General features: G+C 51.0%; 1 protein-coding gene across 7 annotated transcripts in view; it reads left to right on the top strand.

Moving 5' to 3' along the window:
* The window catches only part of SNAP91 (synaptosome associated protein 91), a 173,576-nt gene that overhangs the window by 41,593 nt on the left and 112,860 nt on the right, over positions 1–19,123 (top strand). For all 7 annotated transcript variants that reach the window (XM_030555842.1, XM_030555837.1, XM_030555838.1 and 4 more), the window contains exons 3-4: positions 1,077–1,219; positions 11,389–11,464. In XM_030555842.1, the coding sequence (XP_030411702.1) occupies positions 1,077–1,219; positions 11,389–11,464 (219 nt within the window). The remainder of the gene's footprint in view (positions 1–1,076; positions 1,220–11,388; positions 11,465–19,123) is intronic.

The raw sequence follows: 19,123 nt of genomic DNA, 5'->3' as shown, positions 1-19,123 counted from the left end.
TAGTGTGTTTTTCCTTCTTCTCTTCCCCAGAACTAGATATTTCTAAATCTTCTACTCCCTACTCCACCCCAAAGCCTCTGGGTTTTGAGGGTTTGGTTTGCACCCATAATTAATTCAATGTATGCATCTGCCGGTCAAAGCTTTCATAAGTTATGAAAATGGCTTACATAAAATCAATATCCTTATCACTCTTTTTTTGCTGCCAAAAGCTATGGAGACACTGGACGATGTCACTGCAGCAGTTAACATTTTGAAGGATAGCTTTACAACAAGAACTAGAAACTCCTCTGAAAATAAAAGTTGAATTCTTCAATAACAGATATCAAGCTTTCTTTGGCCTACGTGAGCAGAGTCCATGAGGTCACTTATGATTCTCAGGTGACATGGCATTATTGGGTTTGCACCCAGAAGTCTATTACAGATAACATGACCTTTAAAATATTGTCCTGGCGGATACACCCTTGGTATTCTGGTGAGATCTGCAAAGGCATGCTGGCATGCCTCTTAGGATTGGGCTACACTGCAGTTAAATACTCATGACTGGCCTGTGCTAGCTGACCCAGGCTCACAGGACTCTGGGTAATTGTGGTATAGACATTCAGGCTCAGGTGGGACCTTGGGCTCTGTCACTTTCCTACCAGCCTGAGCCTGAACACCTGCAATGCAATTAAACAGCCTCTTAGCCTGAGCTTTGCGAGTCAGCTGGCATGGACCAGCTACAGGTTACTTGCAGTGCAGACTTATCCTTAGAGCCTGCTTTACTAGATAACCACCAATAGTTGGTCTTATCCTCTCCCCTACTTCACATAAGACAAAAATGTGTGTCTTTAAATCCAAAGTAGCTTTTGATAATTTCGAATTGAATTGGTATAACTTCTTTGATCACCCTTTTATGAATAAACATTGTGTTGAGGTGGCCAGAACACTCCCATAGCCTTGAGGATAGATACTATGGTAAATGTCTTTGGACTCTTCTGTGTTACCTGTCATTTATTAGTCTCATTGAAACTCCTAGTCTACCAGATGCTGTTTGTCTTTTCTGTACTTACTGTAACAGTTTTTTCTTTTTTTAATAGATTTGATCCAGGCAACCAATGAGACCAACGTTAATATTCCTCAAATGGCTGATACTCTCTTTGAGCGAGCAACGAATAGTAGCTGGGTGGTGGTGTTCAAAGCCTTAGTTACAACACATCATCTAATGATTCATGGCAATGAGGTAAGCAAATGGAATTCTCATAAGACTGTGTTTACTCTGAAGAAATTTCGGGATAGGTCATTGAAAACTTAAAAATACCTTTTTTAAAATGGTTTTAATTGTTCAGTGTTTCATGAAAACAAAGGACTACACTTGTCAATTGCTACTTTCCAAACTTAATTTGAAGCTGGAGATATTGAGAGCCAGTACAGAACTCGTGGTTAGGCTTTCCTTCCAGCAATTGTAACTTGTCAACATAATAGATCAGGTAATCATTCAGTCTAACTTCTGCCTCATCTTAATTCTGTGTAACTTTAACTTAAATTTCTAATTTTTAAGCTGTAACTTTCCAATATGCTTGTTTATGACAATAATGACTGAACATCTTAAGGAAAAAAAATAAGTAGGGGGGAAAACTCTAAATGTTGTGGAATCCTCACTTTTGCATGCCTCCTGTGACTGGTTCTCTGATATAGGTCTTTCTGACATCTGTTAATGTGTTCTGTTTTGCCTAAAAACTTGAATTTTTATAATAACACAGCATTACCCATTTCATTTTTATTCATTATATAGCCAGAACTCTTTAGACCATTGTCCTAGTGAATGTCTGCTATACAATAGATTATCCTTTCTCAACTATATGCAAATTTAATAGCATCTCTGATCATATATTCCTAATCCTCGTTTGCATTAACTTCAGATAGTTTCTCTCTATTAGTGGCTCTTTAAATATAAAACTTCATAGAGTGAATTCAGCCTCTTTACAATTGTACTTTGCATGTGGAAAGAAATAATTCTTCTCTAGCCTGCGGCTGTGTGTGCGCACGTGCATGTGCCATGCACTTGTCTCTATGTAGCTGCATCACAATTCCTAGTCCAAATCCATTTGTCTGTCTCGCCAAATTTTTGTAATTGGTTACTAGGGCGACCAGACAGCAAATGTGAAAAATCAGGACGGGGTAAGGGGGTAATAGGACCCTATATAAGAGACCCAAAAATCGGGACATCTGGTCACCCTATTGGTTACTAATGTGCTTTCCCATTTTTGCTGTCTTTCTGTAAATGAAGCGCTCTGTATATATGCAATGCCTAATACAATAGGACCCTGATCTCAGCCGGGACTCCCAGGTGCTACTGTAATACAAATAATCAGTTTAATAGCATTATTCTCTATTCGTGCCCACTTGCAAACTAATAGATCTTGTTGCTCCTTAACTGTCTTCTACCTTTTATGTCCACCAGTTAGAGGAAGGGCAGGACAGTAGTCTAAGTTTCATTTTATGGGTGCTATTAAAACTATGAAGGAAAACAATCAAGCCAAATACATAGGTTCTAACTCCCTCCATGTTCCCAAGTTTTGAGGACGTTCTAATCTGGATCCAACTTTGTGGCTTTGATCGTTGTAACAAAGTTCCTCCTCTACCTGGTGGGTCCTGCGCTTATTGGCAGATTTGCTCACCTCAGTGATCTTCCCCACAGTCTGGGTCAACTCCTCCTGTGTCTGATCAGGAGTTGGGAGGTTTGGGGGGAACCCGGGCCCGCCCTCTACTCCAGGTTCCAGCCCAGGGCCCTGTGGATTGCAGCTGTCTATAGTATCTCCTGTAACAGCTGCATGCCAGCTACAACTCCCTGGGCTACTTCCCCATGGCCTCCTCCAAACACCTTTTTCTTTTATCCTCGCCACAGGATCTACTTCCTGGTGTCTGATAACGCTTGTACTCCTTAGTCCTCCAGCAGCACACCCTCTCATTTTCAGCTCCTTGCCCTCTTGCTCCCAGCTGTTCACACGTGCTTCCTCTCCTCTTGCTCTCCCTCACCTGACTGGAGTGAGCTCATTTTTAAACCCAGGTGCCCTGATAAGCCTGCCTTGATTGGCTGCAGGTGTTCTAATCAGCCTGTCTGCCATAATTGGTTCTAGCAGGTTCTTGATTACTCTAGTGCAGCCCCTGCTCTGGTCCCTCAGGGAGCAGAAGCCTGCTTCTCCTGGGGCCAGTAGAGGCTCTCCCTTCGACCGCTCTGCTGTAGAGGAAGGAGGGAGAGGGCGGCGGCGGCGGCAGCGGCTGCTGCTGCTGCTGTTCCTGCTGGGCACTGGGCCCTCGCTGCTGCTGCTGCTGCTGCTCCTGCTCCTGCTGCTCCCCTGGGTGGGCTAGACACCACCACCCACCCCTCTCTCTGCTGTCTGTTTCCTGGCTGGCTAGTGGTTTCCCCCCGCCTCAGTTACTGCTGTTACTCCACCTACAGCCACTTGGGGGGGAGGGGCTGCTGGCCCGCTTCCCAGAGAGGCGGGGGGAGTGAGGGACCCCGGCTCCTGTTGCTGAGGACACCATCTGAGCGGGGTCCCTCCTGCCTGGACACCAGACCACCATCACCACCTGGGGCTGCTGTGGCTGCTGCTAGGGAGCTGTTGGAGCCCTGAGGAGAAGGAGGAGGAGTAGATAAGGACCACCTGCTGCTGGGAGACTGTGTGAAGACCACTGTAGGGGGGGCATTCCTGGACTGAGTATTTTTCGAACTGTGCTCTTGTGGTGGGGGTTTGGACTGTGTCTGGTGGGACATCGGGGGTGTGGCGTGGAGCCTGCCCCCGGTGCATCTGTGTTCCCTTTCACCCCCACCACCATTGTTGCCCCCTCCACCACACCTGCTGGCTGTTTCTTCTTCTGCTTTGGACTCCTGCCTCTGGGACTGAGCTGCTCGCCTGGCTCACCACGCCCGCTTCCATCATTTGGGCCTGCAGCAGCAGCCAAGCATTGACTTTTGCACAAGTGGCTGTGGGTGCACCACCTCCACCTGGACTGACCCCTTTCCTTTGCCACATTTGTCCGCCCCACCTATTTCCCTCTGCAGCCCTGAGTGTCCTACCCCAACCCTGCAACTATCCCTGTGGTCCCTCTACCCCATTCCCAGCTCGCCCTTCTCCCCCCCCCCCGTGATCTCCCAGCCCTGATTGGTCCCTCTCCTCGTGCGCCTACGCCTCCTCCATGCGCTTGTGCCCTTCCCCCATTTGAGTTTCCCCTTGTTCACTGCACCCCCCTTTGCCGTTGTTCCCCCTGATACTCTAGTGCAACTAGAGGAACTGGAACTCTCCTCTGCATTGGTGCCCTGAAACGCTCCCACCCCTAAGTCCTTGGTTGCTCCCCACGCCCCTTTAGCCTTCCCTTTCTGGCACCCTCCTCCCCTGCCTGCAGCCTAGCGGGGAGGGGTGGTCGCCTCCTCTCCTTCCCCTCCCCTCGCTGTTTGTCCCCCTCCCCGCTCTCGTAATAGCAGGGGACGCGGCAGGGGAGACCCCTCGCCATAACACCGCCCCTCCTCCACCTCCCCCCGTGTCCACTGCCCAAGCCTCTACCTCGGCCACCACTGCCGATCCACCTACCACTGCCCCTGCTGGGGTACTGGCGGTGGCAAGTATTGGGGAGACCTCCGCTGCTGCCATCTCCCTCACCCCTTCCGGTTTGGGGGGGAGCCCCCCCAGCCAGTGGAAAGGGGTGGGCTGGGAAGAAAGGTAAGGGCCCCGCTAGAAAGGCTAGGCCCTCCATGGCGGAGACTGCCCCCGCTGCTGTGGCCCCACTACTGGCTGCGGCACCCCACCCTGCTGTTCCCTCCACCAGCTCTGCAGGCATCCCTCCCCCGGCCCCCAGGGCCTACGCCCAGATGGCGGCGGCCACTCCGCTTGCCACCACTCCTCCGACTACCGCTTCCGCTACCATCCACAGCGGCTGGGGCCCCTTTCCCACTTTGACCAGGAAGCACGTCGTCCGTTGCCTCCTGGTGCCCGCCTTGCCCCACATGGAGACCTACGAGCAGGTGTTGGCGAGGGTGGTGGTCGTCTTCCTGGCATCAGAGGCCGCCGCCCAGGAGGCGATAGAGACGGGCCTGGCGGTGGGGGACGTGTTCATCCCCCTGGAGCCACTGGAAGACCTGGGGGTCTGCTTAATCCTGACCTCCGTCCCTCCCTTCCTGCCCAATGCTGCCCTGCTGCCTGCCCTTTCTACCCTGGGGCACCCCATCTGTCATTAGCCCTCTCCCCTTGGGCTGCAAGGACCCTGCCCTCCGTCACATTCTGCAGGCAAGTGCAGCTTCGACTGCCACCGGCGGCTCATGGCAGAGAGGCACTCGAAGGGTCCTTTCTGGTCCCCTACCAGGGAGCCCACTACCGGGTGCATTATTCAACGGGGAAGGCCTGGTGCTACCTCTGCCAGGCAATGGGACACGTCTGGAGGGACTGCCCCTTGGCCCAGCACGGAGGAGTGTCCGGGACCCCCGAGCCCCGGCAAGGCGCCAGCCCTGTCATCACCGGTACCCCTGGCTGCCCGGCACCCAGAGCTGCCCCTCCTCCTCCCTCTCGGTCCACCACTGTGGAGGAGGGTGCGGCAGAGATACAGCCAGATGTGGGAGAGGGCTCGTCCCAGGGGGAATCCTCCCTCGCTTCTGCTGTCCCACCACTGCCTCCCTGAGCCATTGCCCTTGCCCCCCTTCCCAACCCCTGTTAGCCAGCCCCCAGATGATGCCATGGAGGGCTGGTCTTTAGTGCAGGAGAAGCGGGGCAAACGGAAGGCTCGAGCCTCGTTACATCCTTCAGATTCGGAGGCTCCCCGGAAGAGCAGGAAGGTGGGCACCGATGATGAGCCTTCCGCCTTGCCCCCTGATGACTCCCGTTCTGTGGTGCCGGCTGGGGACATTGTAGCGGCACCGGCTGGTAATGCTGCCCCTCCTCCAGGGTCCCTTCCTATGGAAGCCCCCGAGGGAGCCGCTCTCGTCCCCTTCCCACTCGATGCCTTTGCAAGCGCCACGGTGGGTATCACCTCGAGTGCTGGCGGGGAGGGCCCTGGGGTGGTGGATGGTGATCTCCCTTCCATCTACGAGGAGATCAAGGCCCTGGGTCTGACCCCAGTCACGCAGGGGGTTGGACGACCCTCTGGTAGCGGGCCTCGATCTGGGCGGCCTCACCACAGTCCCCCTGTCCCAGAGTTCCCTTCCCCTGACAGCTGCTTCTGCTCCCACCTCTGAGGGTCCCCTGGATTCTTCCATCAACCCGGCTGCGGGTGGCACCCTGTTGACGAGCCCGTTGGGGCGACGGCCAGTGCCCCGCTGCCAAGACCCGGTTCCCAGGGGGTGTCCCTCTTGAGTGTGGAGGGCCCGCTCTCCTTCCTAGGCAGGGACCCCATTGAACATCTATCTCTGGATGCCGAGGCTGCCGCACGTGCCATAGTGACTAAGCCCGGCATCGTTGGGGGTCCCCTTCCTACTTCCCAGATCCCTGAGCCTGGCCAGGAGGAGCCACCGTCCAGTGGCTCATCTATAGAGGCTCAGGATCCTGCCTCTATCCCCTTCCCCGATTCTCTCCCTGATACCCGCCCTACTCCTGTTAGCCCTGTCCTTGTCCCCCCCCCACCTCCTGTGATGCCAGTACTGCCACTGGGAATACCCCCCAGGGAGTGGCTTTACTAGTTTTTTCTTGTCCTGACCTACCAGGGGCTGCTGTTCTCCTTCCGCCACCCCTTGTTGAACTGGGGAGCGGGGCAGGTCACGTGGCGTCGGCCCTTCAGATGCCACATTGGGGGTCTGCCCCCTGCCTGCCCGCCTCGGTGGGCCACGGGGCTGTGATTGGGGGCCCCAGTAGGGGACAATCATCGATCAGTGACCCCACCCCCCCATGCGCTGAGGGAGGAGCTGCAGGAGTTCCTTGAGGACATCCGTGGCTCCCGTAACAAAGTCCAGCTTGCGCTACAGCGATGGGGGGGATTTCCATCAGGTCCTCTGGGCCACGAGGGCCCTGATGGGGGAGGGTAAGAGGACTGGGAAGCAGGCTGCCTCGGCTTGGCCTACCGGCGGGTCCGCATCTTCCATGACTCTTTACTCACCTACGGGGTAGGTCACGGATTGCTGCACGGCCTGCCAGAGGCCGTGGGCTTGTCTGCCGGCGAGGATCAGCCCCAGCCCTCCTCATGGCGCCGATCATCTTTGCCACTTTAAACACCCGGGGCTGTAGGATGGGTCTCCGCAGGAGCCAGGTGCTCTCCTTCCTCAGGGAGGGGGGGATACTCAGTGGTTTTCCTGCAGGAGACCCATACGGTTCCGGCTGCTGAAGCTAGCTGATGGCTGGAGTGGGGGGACGGGGCCTACTTTAGCCACTTCTCAGTTTGCGCAGCTGGAGTGGCAACCCTGTTCTCCCACTGCCCGAGGTGCTGGGGGTCACCGAGGCTGTGCCAGCCTGCCTGCTGCACCTCCGAGTCCGCATGGAGGGGCTTGTGGTTAATCTCGTCAACGTTTACGCCCTGACATCGGGCCCGGAGAGGTTGTGTTTTTATCAGCAGGTGTCCACCTTCCTCGGCTTCCTAGATCCGCGTGAGTGCCTGGTCCTGGGAGAGGACTTTAATACCACCCTCGAGGAACGGGACTGCTCGGGGACCGAGCAGTGCCCGACTGCCGTGGACGTCCTCCAAGAGATCGTCGAATGCCACTCCCTGGTGGATGTCTGGCGCGACCACCACCCGGACGACGTCTCGACATTCACCTTCGTCCGGGTGGAGGCCCATCGGTCGCGCCACTCCTGACTGGACCGCATTTACCTGTCCCGTTTCCACCTTTCACGGTCCCACTCCTCCAGCATTTGGCCGGCTCCCTTTTCGGATCACCACCTTGCCACTGTGACGGCCTCTCTCAGTGCGGAGAGGGCGGGGCTGGCCTATTGGCACTTTTAATAATAGTTTACTGGAGCATGCGTGCTTTGTGGCGTCCTTCCGGGAGTTCTGGCTGGCCTGGCGAGGGCAGAGGCGCGCCTTTCCCTCAGCGCAGCGGTGGTGGGATCTGGGGAAGGTGCGTGCCCGGCTCTTCTGCCGTGGCTACACCCGGGGCACCAGCCGACGGCGGGATGCAGCGATAGGGCAGTTGGAAAGGGAGGTCTTGAGCTGGAGAGGCATCTGGCTGCCAGCCCTGAGGATCCATCCCTCTGCGGAGCATGCGAGGAGAGGCGGGAGGAGCTCCGGACCCTCGAAGACCGTCGGGCCCAGGGTGCCTTTGCTCAATCCCGCATCCGTCTCCTTCGGGAGATGAATAAGCGGGAGCCGCGATCCTACGCCCTGGAGAAAAGGAGGGGGCCCAAGAAGCACGTCGCCTGCCTCCTGGCGGAGGATGGCACCCCCCTCACGGATCCGGCGGAGATGTGCGAGAGGGCCAGGGCCTTCTACGCGACTCTTTTTTTTTTCTCCCCGGATCCGACCGATCCTAACACTTGCAGAGCGCTATGGGACGGACTCCTGATGCTCAGCACGGGCGACCAGGACCGGCTAGAGCTGCCTCTCACTCTGGTCGAGTTCTCGGAAGCCCTCTGTCGCATGCCCACCAATAAATCTCCGGGCATGGACGGGCTGACCGTGGAGTTCTACTGCGTGTTCTGGGATATACTCGGCCCAGACCTGGTCACCATCTGGGCCGAGTCTTTGCAGAGCAGAGTCCTCCCTCTCTTGTGCAGGCGAGCCGTGCTCGCCTTATTGCCGAAGAGGGGGGACCTCCGCGACTTACAGAATTGGCATCCCGTCTCGCTCCTCAGCACGGACTACAAAATCATTGCGAAGGCCATCTCAATGCGGCTAGGGTCCGTGCTGGCGGATGTGGTCCATCCTGACCAGACCTACACTGTCCCGGGCCGCACGATCTTTTGATAACTTGCATCTGGTCCGGGACCTTCTGGAATTAGGGTGTAGGGATGGTCTGTCATTCACCCTCTTGTCCCTGGATCAGGAGAAGGTGTTCGACAGGGTGGATCACGGGTATCTCCTGAGCACTCTGCAAGCGTTCGGCTTCGGACCTCAGTTTGTGGGTTTTCTTCAGGTGCTGTACGCTTCTGCAGAGTGTTTGGTCAGGCTCAACTGGACCCTGACCGAGCTGGTCAGCTTTGGGCGGGGAGTATGGCAAGGGTGCCCCCTCTCGGGCCAGCTGTATGCTCTGGCGATTGAGCCCTTCCTCTATCTCCTTTGCAGGAGGTTGACGGGGTTGGTGCTTCGGGAGCTGGAGCTGGAGCTGCAGCTAGTCCTGTCAGTGTACGCTGATGATGTGCTCCTCATGGTCCAGGACCTGGGCGACTTGGCACAGATGGAGGCTTGCCAGGCTCTGTACTCGGCGGCCTCCTCCACCCGGGTCAACTGGGGCAAGAGCTCTGGCCTGGTGGTCGGGGACAGGTGGCAGGTGAGCTCCCTCCCACCCATGCTTTGGGCCATCCGGTGAAGCGCGAGTCCACTGCTCTATCTCGGCGTTTACCTTTCTGCCACGCATCTGTCTCCGCCGGAGAATTGGCATGGTTTGGAGGGCAGGGTGACGGAGTGGCTCCGGAAATGGACAGGACTACTCCAGTGCCTCTCCCTTCGAGGGAGGGCGCTGGTGCTTAATCAACTGGTCCTGTCCATGCTCTGGTACCAGCTCAACACCCTGGTCCTGGCCCCAGATTTCCTGGCCAACCTCCGGACGGCGATTCTGGAGTTCTTTTGGCCAGGAATGCACTGGGTCTCTGCATTGGTCCTTCACCTGCCCCTGGAGGAGGAGGGGTAGGGCCTGAAGTGCCTATGCACTCGGGTCCATGTCTTCCGCCTCCAGGCCCTGCAGAGGCTCATATGGTGCAGGTAGTCCGGCGTGGAGTGTATTGGCGCATGCCTTCCTCTGCCGCTTTCGAGGTCTCCGATACGACCGGCAGCTCTTTTTCCTCCATCCGAGAGGTCTTCCGCGAGACCTCTCCAGGCTGCCAGTCATCTACCAAGACCTTCTCCGGACCTGGAAGTTCTTTTTCAGCGACCAGGTCCGTGGTGGCCACTGTGGGAGTTGATCTCACGGAGCTCCTGCTACACAATCCCCAGCTTCGTGTGCAGGTGGCAGAGTCCCCCGTGATGCGCCAGAGGCTGGTCTTGGCAGAAGTCACCAGGGTCAGAGACCTCCTGGACTATGACCGGGGAGACTGGCTGGATCCCCTGACGCTCGCTCAGTGCATGGGGCTCTCCAGCCCTCGTACTCCCCGGCGCGTACTTCAGGAGGTGAAGGTCGCTTTACAGCCCACTGCTCGGGCCTACCTCAACCGTGTCCTGTGAGAGGGCACGTCCCGCCCACCCTCCATCCCTGGCCTCGTGGACATTCTTTATCAGGACCCTGCCCCGTGGACCCAATCGTCCCCCCCACCCTTTCACTGCAAGCCGCCTGCATGATCTGCAGTCAGTTCTGTTCCAGACCGCGCCACAGAAACATCTGTACATGCTCGTGCTCCACACTCTTCACTACCTCACCCTCGCATCCTGCCCCGATACCAAATGGCGGGACTTCCTGCCACCTCTCGAGGGTGATAAGCCCTGGTGGGCCAGCTTGTACTCTGCCCTGGTCCCGAGGCCCGCCGGGGATGTCAGTTGGTGGCTCCTACACGGGGCCATGAGCATGGGCGTGTACTTGGCGTGGTTCACCCCTGTCCCTAACACCTGCCCTTTTTTGTGGCGTGAAGGAGACCCTGGTGCACGTTTATTTAGAGTGCGCCAGGTTGCAGCCCCTGTTCCGGCTCCTCTTGACTCTCTTCTTGCGTTTTTGGTTGCACTTTTCCCCTCACCTGTTTATCTATGCACTCCCCATCCATGGCCCCACAAAGTCGCGGGATCTCTTTATCAACCTCCTCTTGGCCCTGGCCAAACTAGCCATCTACAAAACCAGGGAGAGGAGGTTGGCCGACGGGATTTCCTGTAACTGTGGGGCCTATTTCTGCTTCTCCATGCATTCATGCATCCGGGCAGAGTTCCTCTGGCTCCCTTGACGCCTTCGAGGAGCCGTGGACGCTGTCCGGAGTTCTCTGCTCGGTGTCCCCATCAGGTTCCCTTCGTTTAGCCCTATGACCTCACTCCCGATCCTGTTTTTCATTAGTTGTCCCATGGAATTATTTGGTATCACAGACCTGTGGATCCTCCCCTTAGGCTGGGGGGGGGGTCCTTTAGAAGTGGGCGGGTTTTGCCCACCCACGTCCTGGATACCAATAGGACCAGACTCTTGTGGGTCTGTCATACCATCTATATCCACTTGAGTCAGAGTGGCTCAGTCAGTTAGCAGGAGATGAGCTGAATCTTCCCTTTATATGTACATATGATCATCTCTAATTTCTACCTGCTTGCAAATCTGAACTGGAATGAAGAGGTAAGGGAGAGGAAATTGACTTTGATTTTTGTGTCTTGCAGAGATTTATTCAGTACTTGGCATCTAGAAACACGCTATTCAATCTCAGCAATTTTTTGGACAAAAGTGGATCACATGGTAAGAATGGGTTCTTCTGTCTGTATTAAACTTTAGCAATAAAATACTGCTAATATGTCTTAGGCCTTGCTAATCTATATTAGTAGAGACCCATTGAAAGTTATGAATTAGGGAGCATGTGAAGCCAAAAATGGGGATAATCCATTCTGAAATGGATTTCATTTGACAAACTTACATTTTCTTTGCAGTTGCAACACTTTTTGTAAATGTAATGAAGCCATAAGGCTAAGTGAGATGAGAGGGAAGGGGGAATAATTGAAGCTCTCATAGCTTATGATTCAAAACAGAACCTTTCAAATGGGAATAAGGCAGGGTATCTTATCCTATTAATTTATCTCTTTATTATGACTGGATGTAATGGAAGTTAGAGATGAAAGTGGCAACTGGCTTTTATATATATTAACCCTATTCTGAAAGGTACAGATCATCTCATAGACTCTAGGACTGGAAGGGACCTCGAGAGGTCATCGAGTCCAGTCCCCTGCCCTCATGGCAGGACCAGATACTGTCTAGACCATCCCTAAGAGACATTTATCTAACCTACTCTTAAATATCTCCAGAGATGGAGATTCCACAACTTCCCTAGGCAATCTATTCCAGTGTTTAACTACCCTGACAGTTAGGAACTTTTTCCTAATGTCCAACCTAAATCTCCCTTGCTGCAGTTTAAGCCCATTGCTGCTTGTTCTATCATTGGAGGCTAAGGTGAACAAGTTTTCTCCCTCCTCCTGATGACACCCTTTTAGATACCTGAAAACTGCTATCATGTCCCCTCTCAGTCTTCTCTTTTCCAAACTAAACAAACCCAATTCCTTCAGCCTTCCTTCATAGGTCATGTTCTCAAGACCTTTAATCATTCTTGTTGCCCTTCTCTGGACCTTCTCCAATTTCTCCACATCTTTCTTGAAATGCGGTGCCCAGAACTGGACACAATACTCCAGTTGAGGCCTAACCAGCGCAGAGTAGAGCAGAAGAATGACTTCTCGTGTCTTGTTTACAACAAACCTGTTAATGCATCCCAGAATCACATTTGCTTTTTTTGCAACAGTATCACACTGTTGACTCATATTAAGCTTGTGGTCCACTATGACCCCTAGATCTCTTTCTGCCATACTCCTTCCTAGACAGTCTCTTCCCATTCTGTATGTGTGAAACTGATTGTTCCTTCGTAAGTGGAGCACTTTGCATTTATCTTTATTGAACTTCATCCTGTTTACCTCAGACCATTTCTCCAATTTGTCCAGATCATTTTGAATTTTGACCCTGTCCTCCAAAGCAGTTGCAATGCCTCCCAGTTTGGTATCATCCGCAAACTTAACAAGCGTACTTTCTATGCCAACATCTAAATCGTTGATGAAGATATTGAACAGAGCCGGTCCTAAAACAGACCCCCTGTGGAACCCCACTTGTTATACCTTTCCAGCAGGATTGGGAGCCATTAATAACTACTCTCTGAATACGGTTATCCAGCCAGTTACGCACCCACCTTACAGTAGCCCCATCTAAATTGTACTTTCCTAGTTTATCTATAAGAATATCATATCATCTCCCACAGTATTCCACAAGAAGTGATGGAGTCCTCCTCATTAGGAGCATTTAAGACTGAATGAGAAAAGACACATTAGGGAACAATTTCTCATTTACAGTACTTCCCAGGATGGATGATGATAATATTTTATCCATTCTGGGAAGTACTGTAAATGAGAAATTGTTCCCTAACGTGTCTTTTCTCATTCAGTCTTAAATGCTCCTAATGAGGAGGACTCCATCACTTCTTGTGGAATACTGTGGGAGATGATCTGTACCTTTCAGAATAGCCCTTTGTTTTTATTGCTACACATCAAGGAAGGTGGGCAAGAGGAAGTTGAGGAGGACAGAGGGATCGATCAGATGTGGGGGAGGAGATGGCAAGTTGGCTTGAGAAAGTGATTGAACTGTATGTAATTCTACATGGATTGCTGAACTTTATAGTGGGGCTTGCTTAATGTGTTGCTATTTTTAAGCTAAAAGTTCTCTGTGGGTGGAATAAATTCCCTCTCTTAATAGCAGGAATTATAAAGAATTATATGAATGGCTTTAGGAGTGGGTGCAGGAAACACAAATGCTGGAGTGGTTGCTAGTGTCAAAAAGATGTTTCAGCTGTTAGCAAAAAGGGCACCTCATAAAGAAGAAAAAAAATAGTGTTTTGCATTTTTGTTATAGATTCACACCCAGGGTAAGGAATAAAACTAGAGAAGAATATATATTTAAATGGTTGAGCTCCATGTGTTTGAATTCCTGCTGATGCCTGGTTTGGAGTAATTCTGCTTTCTATGTTGACACATTCTGCCCCCCCCTTCTCCCCACCCCTATTCTTGTCCTCCTTGCTTAGAGGTATCTTAAACTTTAACATTTATAAACTGTGTATTGTGGTAAATACACCATAATCATCCATCCTGGGAAGTACTGTGGTAAATATACCATAAGCATATAGTATTATATAAAGTTTGGGGAGCTGTCCAGGGAATACTGTGGTGATGGAAAGATCTTAAACCTGCTACTTCAAGATCACTGATGAAACTGGCAGTTGATATTTCATTGGAAGGAGAGGTAAATACTACTGAAGATGGAAATACAAGCAGAAAACAAATATTCACCTTGGAGAAAATCCAAAACCTAGATTCTGTACTTTAAAGGGAAATGTGGAAAGATTTATGGTGGTGAGGGATGCTAATTATACCTGATAAGCATGAAGATTTAGCAACAGAAGAAGGCCAGGGCAGTTTGGGGCTGCATAGACAGTGGTATCACAAGGGGGTGGTGGTCATTGATAGCACAGAGGTAAGCACCATAGAGGCTACTAGCTCTCAGTTCTGGTGCTCAGCATGGGGCATCAGTTTCAGGGAAAGTCCAGCTCCTATATCTAGCCTTGGAGAACGGTATCCTAAGTCACTCTGTGGGGATGGTACATGGACAGCCTGGTCAGCACTAAGAACAGAGGCTGGAGCATGCTTAGCGAGGATAGAATCTTTAGTTGTTGAGCTGTAACTCTTAATTTACACTTTTCACCAAATGAAAATTAGAAAATCAAAACTGAGGAGCAACCAAAGCCCTCTCTTTGCCTGGCTGTCCTTTGCAAGCATGTCTCTGGATAGGCTTGAGGCCCTACTTATGTATATAGGATGAGCAGTCTGGAGTAATGATTCTTTGCATGCCCCTCCCCATTTTGCAACTGATGCTCTTGACAGTTTTATACAATCTTCCATTTCCAGTGAGGGCAGTCTTCTGACTTATACTAGCCTTGTTCTAATGTTAGACTGCCAGTTTTTACTTCAATCTAGTAGAGAAAAATAATATACCATATTAGAGTAGAACCCTATACTTCAAAGTACAAAGAGTCCTGTGGCACCTTATAGACTAACAGACGTTTTGGAGCATGAGCTTTCGTGGGCGAATACCCACTTCGTCAGATGCATGTAGTGGAAATTTCCAGGGGCAGGTATATATAGGTTGATGGACTCTTTGTACAGATCCAGACTAACACGGCTACCCCTCTGATACTTGACACCATGCAAGGCACTGCATTTAGCCGTATGGAGTGGAAATCCATCAACCTATATATATCTGCCCCTGGAAATTTCCACTACATGCATCTGACGAAGTGGGTATTCGCCCACGAAAGCTCATGCTCCAAAACATCTGTTAGTCTATAAGGTGCCACAGGACTCTTTTTGTACAGATCCAGACTAACACGGCTACCCCTCTGATACTTCAAAGTGTTACAGTAGCGCAGTATCAAATACTTGCAAAATCCATCTCAGTTAAGAGCAAACCTCTGCTGTTATGTGCTTCACTGATATGTACCAGTGAGACCTTTTTTGTACTGGCAGAGATCTGTCCACAGTTGATGGCTGCCCACATGCCAGTGGAGGAGTCGTGTCTGTCTGTTTCTCTTGCTTTTCTTTTTCTTTTTCTTTTTTTTTCTTTTTTTTTCTTTTTTTTTTTTTTTTCCCCTCTTGGTCCTACCATGCCATGACTAAACTGGGCCAGACTATAGACTTCTTTGGGACTTGTGATCAGTAAGTAAATGCTGTGTCTCAAAATAGTTTCTTTGAATCCATCCTTTCCTTAAACAAACACAATGAACAGAGAGAAGGGGTTACAACAACAACAAAGCCTATTTGCATTAGGGTTGCCAACCTTCCAGGTTTCGCTAGAAGTCTCCCAGAATCAGGCTCTATCTCCTGTAGGCTATGGAAGCCAAACTGGGAGATTTTAGGCTGCCAAATGTCCAGTAGTCTCCTTGCCTGCCCTGGCCCCACGCCGCTTCACTCCCGGAAGCGACCGGCATGTCCCTGAGCACTGACTCCACAGCTCCCACTGGCCAGGAACTGCAGCCTATGGGAGCGATAACTGCAGGCAGGGGCAGTGTGTGGAGCCCCCTGTCCCCTACTCCCTCCCCTCAGGGGCCGCAGGGATGTGCTGGCTGCTTCTAGGAGCAGCATGTGGAGCGGGCAGTGCACGGAGCCCCTTGTCCCTGCTTTCCTCGGGTGGCTCCCAGTCAGCGGCACAGCAGGACTAAGGCAGGCTCTGCCCCTGCAGAGCCATTGGCCACAGTTCCCGGCCAATGGGAGCTGTAGAGTCAGCACTCGCGCTGTGGGCAGCATGCAGACACACCTGCCCCCTGCTTCCCTCCCCCACTCCAGGCAGCAAGGATGTACCAGCCACTTCTGGGAGCATGCAGGGCTAGGGCAGGCAGGGGACTTAGCCCCACTGCACTGCAGACAGAGAGCTGCCTGAGGTAAGTGCCACCCGGCTGGAGCCAGCACCCTCTCCCACACCTCAATCTGTTGTTCCAGCCCTGAGCCCTCTCCTGGAGCCTGAACTCTGCACCCCAACCACTGTCCCAGGCTCAGCCCAGAATCCCCTCCCACACTCCAAACCCCCAGCCCATAGCCTGTATCCCCTCCCACACCCCAACCCCTTGCCCCAGCCTGGTGAGGGTGGGGGAAGAGCAAACAACAGAGGGAGGGAGGGCCTTAGAAAAAGGGCAGGGCCTCAGGAGGTGTAAGGCATGGAAATGGTATTTGGGTTTGTGTGATTAGACAGTTGGCAATCCTAATTTGCATGTTTTACCTAACTGCTTAGGTAGATCTAACTTTCCCCCACATCCAAGAGTGAAGGGGCAGCATATCTTGAGCAGTCACTGACTCCTTCTGATCCCCTCTCAAGCTCTTTCATTTCTCCACCTGAAATGTCCCTGAGGCCTCAAAGCTGGGACCTTCCACTTCCAACCAGAGTCTTGATGCACACGGGTGGAAGTAGGCCTCAAAGAAATTGACACTTGTTTTAAGTATTAGTGACTGAGTTAATCCATTGTTTGCCTTCCGGCTGGGCAGCAAAATCATATCGGACTGAGGTAATCCTCTGCCCCTATGTAGCAGACAGCATCACAGTAATAGAGGTGCACACAATCTAGAGAATACCTATCTCCCACATTCTTAACAGTAATTTATATTAAGCCAGTTCTTTAGAAGAAATCAAACTTTAATGAATATAGGCCTTGAAGTTGGCATTATTATTTACAGTAGGCTTTGGGACACAAGATTTGGACCAAAGAGAGTAGCATTGGCCCAAGGACTACAGTAGACTCCCAAGTTTCTCCCCTCCAAGCTGGAACCAGATCTGCAGGAGGCCCAGCCTAAAGAGTTAAAAGGACAAAGTCCAAAGTGCAGACATCTACCCAGTGCAGAGGATGTTCTGCTGCCAGAGGAGAACAGGAAAACCCAGAGAAAAGGCCTAGACAACAGAATAACTGAGCATAATGTTAGAATTTTTCCCCTCATTGTTACTATTTTAATGTTAGTCCTTTAATTGAACACACGCAGTCTTGTCTCATCTCTGCCATATTGAGAGTAAAGACCCTTTTTTATTTTGAATTCTGCATGTGAGAATTTGTACTTGGGTATGAACACTATGCGTTGGATGCCTAAGTGATTTTTAGTTGGCATGCACACAGAACTTGCTTTTGGGAAGGGGGTGATGTGGTTTCCACAGCTGTAAAAACTAACGTTTCTGTGTACCGTGGCTCAGACTCGTGGCCAGCACACAGGGCCAACTCTAGGTTTCATGCTGCCCCAAGCAAAAAAAAAATACTGCTCCTGGAATTGTGCTGCCCCAAGCACGTGCTGGTGCCTAAAGCCGGTCCTGCCAGGACATGACAAAAATACTTCTGGATGTTTTTGCTGAAAACTTTGCTATTTAATTTTATGGACCCTGCTTCTAGTTCCTGGAAGAGGTGGTGTGTGCAGCGGAATTCAAAGAATCAAACACGGTGTGCATGTGAGGGAAGAGTGATGGTGCAAGTTCTTGAAGGTGGATATCTTTCATCTACGTGAACAATTTGGTGGACACAAATGCTCCCTTGAATATTCTTAATTTTGAAAATGGTAATAGTGTCAGGAGAAATATTCAGTATCCAGTGCAGGAATTCAGAAAGGGAAGGGTATGGGTTGGTTAGAATGGCAAGAGGTATCTTAGTTGCTAGCTGGATTTTTTTTCCTCCACTGTCACTTGCAGTCAATAAATTGCAGTCAGCAGAAATTGTTAGAGTGGCATTGTCATCAACCCTGATTTATGGTCGTAATAACCAGGAAGCTAGCATGAATATGTCTTCACAACATGTAAATTATCTTATGGAGTAGACAATCTGAATCTGTGGTGATGTCTTCAGACCAAAGAAACTATAAACGGATTGCACTACCATAAATTTTCCTTCTTTTTGCAAACACAGTATATACTTGAAGCTCCATTGGAAATTGGAGCAATTGCGTGTAACATGATCCATGACCCTGGGGTTACTAAGACAGCTGGGATCACTTGAGTTCCCTCTTGACATAGGTTTTGCTGTAAGGCAGCATGAACTAACACCACCTTTTAAAGCCATGCAATAGTTCTCCCGATACACAAGGACCTTCAGAAGCTGCAGATTATCACCTGGTATCAACCTTCCTTTCCTAACTAATTGAAAAGTAATTGCTTTTTGCAAAATTCTCAGTCTTGAACTACTTCTGTTCAACCAGTGAAGTTTCAGGCCAAGGTATGAAATACACATACTAAGTTCACCAATAGATGACCTATCCTTGCCCATTGACTGACTGGGGTAGGACACTTCATCTCCTATTAGATCTTAGTATTAGGCATGTGGCAATTTTTCAAAAAGGGCCATATAGTTGGAGTTTAATGTATCCATCCTACACATACCCACATCACATAATTTGAAAGCTTATTTTATATACATTTAGTTGAGGTATGATGTGAAGCTGTTAAGTACTGCCATAAGCCTGCAGGCTAGGTAAAACAGTGGTACCCAAAATGTCACTTTTTGCAAGTTCCAGAAACACTGTAATATGGCTCACTAATTTTTACTGTTTATATTATTTCAACACCTTAATGTTAATATTGGTGTAAGCTACCAAATGGCAGTGTGTTTAAAATATTGTTTATTGGCTTTGCATGGGAAAGCCTCCCCTTTCCCCCAAAATGGAGATATTTAGCATGTGGAAAAAATGGTGGTTCCTCTCTAGTACTGCAAAAACTTAACTAGGAAGAGTCCCAGGGAGGGGTGTTAATTCCAAATGGAATTATACCACTTAATGCTGACGGAAATATCATTCATGA

The sequence above is a fragment of the Gopherus evgoodei genome, chromosome 3, assembly GCF_007399415.2.
Source record: "Gopherus evgoodei ecotype Sinaloan lineage chromosome 3, rGopEvg1_v1.p, whole genome shotgun sequence".
In the NCBI taxonomy this organism is placed as follows: Eukaryota; Metazoa; Chordata; order Testudines; family Testudinidae; genus Gopherus; species Gopherus evgoodei.
Note: the sequence above shows the minus strand (reverse complement) of the source record. Positions and strands in the feature narration are given on the sequence as shown.